This window comes from Colossoma macropomum, unplaced genomic scaffold (assembly GCF_904425465.1).
Source record: "Colossoma macropomum unplaced genomic scaffold, Colossoma_macropomum, whole genome shotgun sequence".
Lineage (NCBI taxonomy): Eukaryota > Metazoa > Chordata > Actinopteri > Characiformes > Serrasalmidae > Colossoma > Colossoma macropomum.
This window is the reverse complement of record NW_023494791.1, coordinates 40,682,930-40,688,929: the sequence shown is the minus strand read 5'-3', so window position 1 is coordinate 40,688,929 and position 6,000 is coordinate 40,682,930. Positions and strand designations below refer to the sequence as shown.

General features: G+C 37.4%; 1 protein-coding gene across 1 annotated transcript in view; it reads right to left on the bottom strand.

Moving 5' to 3' along the window:
- Positions 1-4,388: 4,388 nt before the first annotated feature.
- LOC118811099 (MAM domain-containing glycosylphosphatidylinositol anchor protein 1) overlaps positions 4,389-6,000 on the bottom strand; it is a 323,781-nt gene continuing 322,169 nt past the window's right edge. The window contains exon 18 of the mRNA XM_036575308.1: positions 4,389-4,486. Coding sequence (XP_036431201.1) covers positions 4,389-4,486 — 98 coding nt within the window. The remainder of the gene's footprint in view (positions 4,487-6,000) is intronic.

The window sequence follows — 6,000 nt, the reverse complement described above, 5'->3', positions numbered from 1 at the left end:
CATCTTTTAAATGATGTTTACCATGATTGGCTGTTTCTTTCCAAACAACTGACTAAAAAGGATTACTGGGTTTCCAGATGGTACATTTATTTATATAGGTTTTAGAGAGTAACTTAGAAGTAAAGCAACAAGTAATTATTTTTTTTCAGGTCAGGTACTCCCATTAAAGTTTGAGAGAAGTAATAAGCAATTTGTAATGGATTACTTCATTTGAGTAATTTCCACTGTTCACCATGAAATGTTCACTTACTGTAAAAGGCAAGTTGATGATTTTAAATGCCGTTTAAAAAAAGGATTTATGAGGTCTGACAGTGACAATTTCAATGCTGTAGCAAAACAACAATAACTCGACTTCTAAGGGTTAAATATCACAGCTACTATCGCTCTCAAACCTCTCTTAAAGATCATCCTAATGCTGCAAAGCTTTGGGAAACTGTTCGGGATCATTAACCGGAGATTCTAAAGCTGCAGTGAATTCCATCATTTTAAAGACAGTTGGTCAGATGTTTTTATGTTGAGGAATTAAGATCACGCCTGAGGTTTGGTGTGATGTGAAGTCCATGTTTTCGTTCATTTACATACCACATTCTCCACTGCTCATCTAATGGTCATTTAAGGCGAACGAGCGTCCATTCATCTAAGCCCCATTTACCTCTAAGCAATGAAACTGACCTTTGCAAAAAATGAGACGTGTTTCAGTGGTGGGGGAAGTCACACAATACAGAAAAAAAAAAACAGCTCAGTGCCATTAGAAGAATACAGCGAGGGCGAGAGACACTCTCTCACCATGCCTCCCCTCCACTTACTCACCCACACTGCTACAACTGTGGGTCACAGTCATTTCCATAACCATTATTTTAATGCACCAGTATTGTAGCTAATCTATTTCTCTCTCACACACACACACACACACGCACACACACAGAGGCAAATCCCATAGAAATGAGTGTGTATATTATATAGTGGCTGTCAATGCACATAGCCCCTCACAGAATGATAGTACAGAATTAATAAACAGATAAATCTGGTGAAAGTGCTGAACTATGATGGAAATAAGATGTTCTAGGATTCATTTAATTGACCATTTCACCTGTACACGCACTGTGTTGACATTCATCTGAACTCTCAACAGTGCTACCAGAATGTCCACCAAAATACAGTACTGTGCCAAAGTCAGAGCACCTTTCATTTATATAATTTCCAGTCAAAATGGCCAATGGCCATTCAGCACAAGTCATTTTTTTTCAGCAGATATTTCTGAGATCAGATATAAGATACTGCACTTGTATAAGGAAGGCAAAAACAAAGGAAATATATATAAAAAACAGGAGTTTCCAAAATTGGAGTTCAAAAAATTATGAAAATATAGATCTAGTAAACCACTAAAACATTTACCATCAGATAAACACCACTTAACGCTTCCATCTTTGAGAGAGAGGAGAAAATCAAGCTACACTTTTGCTTCAGATCTGAAAACATCAACAGGTGTTTCTGTCCATCCCTCTATTGTGAGAACACAACACAAACAAACCAGGAAGTCACTGGTGTCCTCAAACCAATGGACATCATGAATATCACTGAACATGTTTGGGATTACGCAGATCGCAAGATGCAGAAAACGCAACTGCTAAGACTGAACTTTGGAGGTTTTAAAAAAATATATATCCCTGCTGATTTCTTAGAAAAACTGAATTCAAGTGATCTAACAAGAGTGGAATCTTTAATAAAGGTAAATACTGAAAAATCTGATATTATATTTAGTTTTTGATCATTCTGGGTAATTTTCTATTCAATACATATTTTCTTCTTTTTCTGATGATGAGTAAACGAAAAAAGAAAAACTCAATGGCCGTTTTGACTAGAAATTTAAAAAAAAATGAATGGTGGTCTCTGACTTTTGCACAGTACTGTAAATTGGTAATAATGGATGGGTGTTGCTCAGTATAGGCATGTTTGTAGTGTTAATGATATTAATTAAATCCACATATGTAATACTGATAACCATAAATAAAAACACATTTGAAAATGAATAGAGTACAATAAAAGAGCCCAAAGCTAGTGAATAATGTAATCTTCCCCTGTAGCTCATCGTCTTTGCCATCTTAAATCTGATTATTTCTGGAAGTATTTCAGTGCTTAACTTTGATTATGATAAATGGCTGATTATATGTGCTAATAGTGAAGGCAAGTGCAGAGTTAGCATCTATGGTAACTGGTATGGCTAACATGGCTAAAGACTAAAGGATGTACAGTACACTGGACCAGAGGCAAGAGAAGTCCAGAAGGCTCTGTTACTGCTACCTACTTTTGAAAATGACCTGAGATGCCAAGTCAACACCCATCACGCTACATGGAATGGCAGCAGACACAAGCAATATTGCATCTTAAGGTAAATATGAGTTGATTAAATATGAGTGCGAGCGAATTTTACAAGCAGGGGCCAAGAATGAGAAGATCCACACTATTTTTCGCACTTTCAGAATTCTAAGTTGTCTCACGGTAAAGCCTGGTGATAAAACGTTGAACTAGGACGACAGAGGATGTCAACATGAACAATACTGGGTCAAAGCAAATTTATATATGATTGTATGATAGCATCTATCTAAATTTAAAATGACCATTCAACCCATCTTGTGGATACTCCAGAGGCACACATGGTTTCTTCCATTTCTTGTGTGATCCGTATAATACGCTTTGTGCTCTAAACACTCCACAAAGTCTGCATTTTGTATGGTCATTTCGATTAATCACATGCGAATTAAACACCATCGATTCCACAGAGGACCTAATATAGAACTCTGATGCACCCCCTGGGACCTTGGTCCCAACAGTTAGAATGACCAGAAGAAATGGCTCACAGAAACTGTTGTCTGAATAAGCGTGTGCTCAAAGCATTGATTCTGAACATTTCGCTAAAACATGTGCTGAAGTTTGCAGAATGTTTTAAATCATTATTATAATATATTGTATTGCTTAATATGAAATGTTGGTGTTCATTAGTTATTGAAGACATTTAATTGAAAGACGTTGTCGTTTTGTCAAGATGTGCCAAAATGACCTTGCCCTGCTTATGAGTCCCGTCCGTTTCTTTTTAAAAGTGTCCACACCACAGCTGACGAACAGTGAAGTCCCTATATGACATTCATTATCTCTCATGAAATGCATGGATGCACTCTGAAAACCCGAATCCTCTTCTGTAGCTTACAAGCCATCTCTCTGGAGGTGTCCATCTGTAGGTCCAAACAGATTTCATGTTCTTTCTTTTGGTATCTCAAATAGAGATGCCAAATTCCAACTTTCTTTAATTAGCCAGTGGTCAGTGCACTCTGAAACTCAGCCAGTGTTGCACATGTGGTTTAACTTATGAGTAAGATGGATTGTCATTCCCCCAATTTGCACAGGTTCTTCACAGACCTGGGAGATGCTGGGTGAAGGGCAGAAGTGTCTGATGAAGTCAAACCCTCAGTGTTCGACCACCATTCCGCCAAGTTGATATATCAGCAGCAGGACAGGAAAACTCGTTTCTCGTAAAGTAAGCCAAAGGACAAGGCATACAGCAAATTCGTAGATGGACAAAATACCACACAGGGAAACCAAAATGTTTACAAAAAAGCATATAAATTTGTGCTTCTTTAATTTAACTTTATCATAGTCTGAGAAGTTGCAGTCGTTGTCCATTCGTGTTCTGTTGTTGATACTTACGTGATATATCATATACATGTAAATGTACAGACTGTGGTCCATTCAGGTCATCGAACTCGGTCAAACATGAAGTTCACTCTTGTTTTATTTCGGCCATCCTCGCTTTTTGTAGCACTCTCAACCTTACATTCTGCTAATCCGTCCTGAGGATCCGCATTTCCGTGCAGCTTCAGCTAAAGGGGAGAGATAAGTTGCTTTGAGGGGCCCCATGTTCGCCCCAACCTTCTCTTCGTCTGAGGAACCGCCATCATCTTTGGTAGCATAGTTGACACTTTGGTGTGTCGGCAACATAGAAAGGGGCGCAGAGGTAGGATGGTGGGGGAAAACAAACATATAGAAATATACTGATGTGATGTGAATATTAAGTATGGTTGAATTTAAAATAAAAGGATTCAGCTATGGTGTCACATTGCAGGTCAGAGAAGCCATACAAATTGATACCAAGATGCTAAATTTGAACGGAAAGTAGCAACAGAAAACAGAAAGACTTTAAAAAGATATATGCAGGATGATAAAGCAGGGTGACCAGGAAAAATGAGGTAAAATGTGAATAGGAGAAAAAGAAACAGAAAAGATAAAAATTTAGTGGAGGAAAGATGAGGGATAGGGGAAGGAACGTGTCTGGGCAGTGCTGGTTGCTGCCATGGGGGCGACCTGCGCGAGGGAGCGTAAAAGAGTGTAGCCCATCATCTGGACAGGAGCAGGACACAGAGGCACAGGGAGCTAAGGAGCGGCATGCTCAGAAGAACAGGACGAAGACTTTGGGCTGATCCTGGAAGCACGTCTGGAAATACAAAACAAAGAGGAGATGACACTTTCAAAATGCATTCCACTATTTACCTGTTCTAGTATCGGCATAAAGGCAAGTCATTTCCAGCTCTTCACCTTCAAACCATTGAACCTGAGAGTTATGGCTAGTTTTGTTATATAGTAAGTCATGCAACTGAATAACACTGACATTTGATTTCCATTCTGTATCGACATGTTAGTTTCTCTATATTTTATGCTTGTCCCAATGGCAAGAAAACAACAGCAATGTGGAAAAAACACATTCAAATCATAATACAACCAAGAACATAAACAAATTTTAAGTTTGGAATCCACAGTGACAACAAAAAGATCTCTGCTTTTTTAAATGAGCTACAAGAAATATTCAATAACCAATTACATGATGTTTTTGTCTGGTGATAACTGTTACTTCTAATAGCTAATAATGTAATTTCTCAATGCTCGTAAAAAAAAAAAGCAAATTAATTAATAATCTAAAAAGTTTGTTCCCTGGTTGAGTTTAATTTAAATTTAGAATTAATTGAACTTTGAACATTAACAGAACAACAATCTGTGTTTTTCATGTATTAATATATTATTTGAAGTTTAATTGACTTTAAATCAATCAGGTTCATTACTCATTATAATTATTTTAACATTAAAAGAACATCAGACAAAACTGTCGATTTGCACATTTCTATTGTGTGTCACAATTATACTTCTGAATTCTGTCATCTTTTTTTTATAATTTTTCTGATGAAATAGCCAACTGTTTTATCTCAGTTGTTTGTTTCTCTGTAAAGTTCTCTGTGAAGTTCATATCGTTGCTGAGATGTGGATTCCATGATGAATATGTGCATGACTGCTCAGAAACTAAACACAATGCATCCAACAATAAAGGTAGCATGGAGCTTCTTTTATACAGTGATAGAAAACCTGGTAGCACTCAGAAACTGGTCCTGTCAGCAGGGCCTTGCTTTCATTCTACATACCCAACATATTAGCTTCACAATAGTTACTGCATAAGAAATCTTAAGATTATTAACTTGTTAATAAGCTTTTTTTAATAGCTTAAGGTTCATCATGGCTGTTCTGGCAAACTGAAAAACAAACAAAACTGGAATGTTGTAGGGGCTTTGCTGCTTTTGTTCTAAGCCAGGGGTCAGCAACCCAAATATTACGAAGAGCCATTTTGTCAAGTTTCAACAAATCTAACCATACTGGGAGCTGCAACATTTTATGTCCATTTTATTGAACTAACGTTTCACCATCTTGGCTGTAAATATGTCTCAATATATGCTAATGTACTTACTGTGCTCTGCTTTAAGCTTTAGCTCAGCTACAGCTGCTTTTCTCGCATCTCTAGCAGGAAAAATTTCCTCAGAAGTAGAACAGTTTCATGTAAAATTTCCCTCAACATTCGACTTTTTACAAAGCTGAAGTCGCTTCTCATTTGCCAGCTTCTTGAATTTTCCCCTTCCACCTTAAATGGTGCCTGAGGTGCCAGAATGTAGCTATGTAGCTAACTGT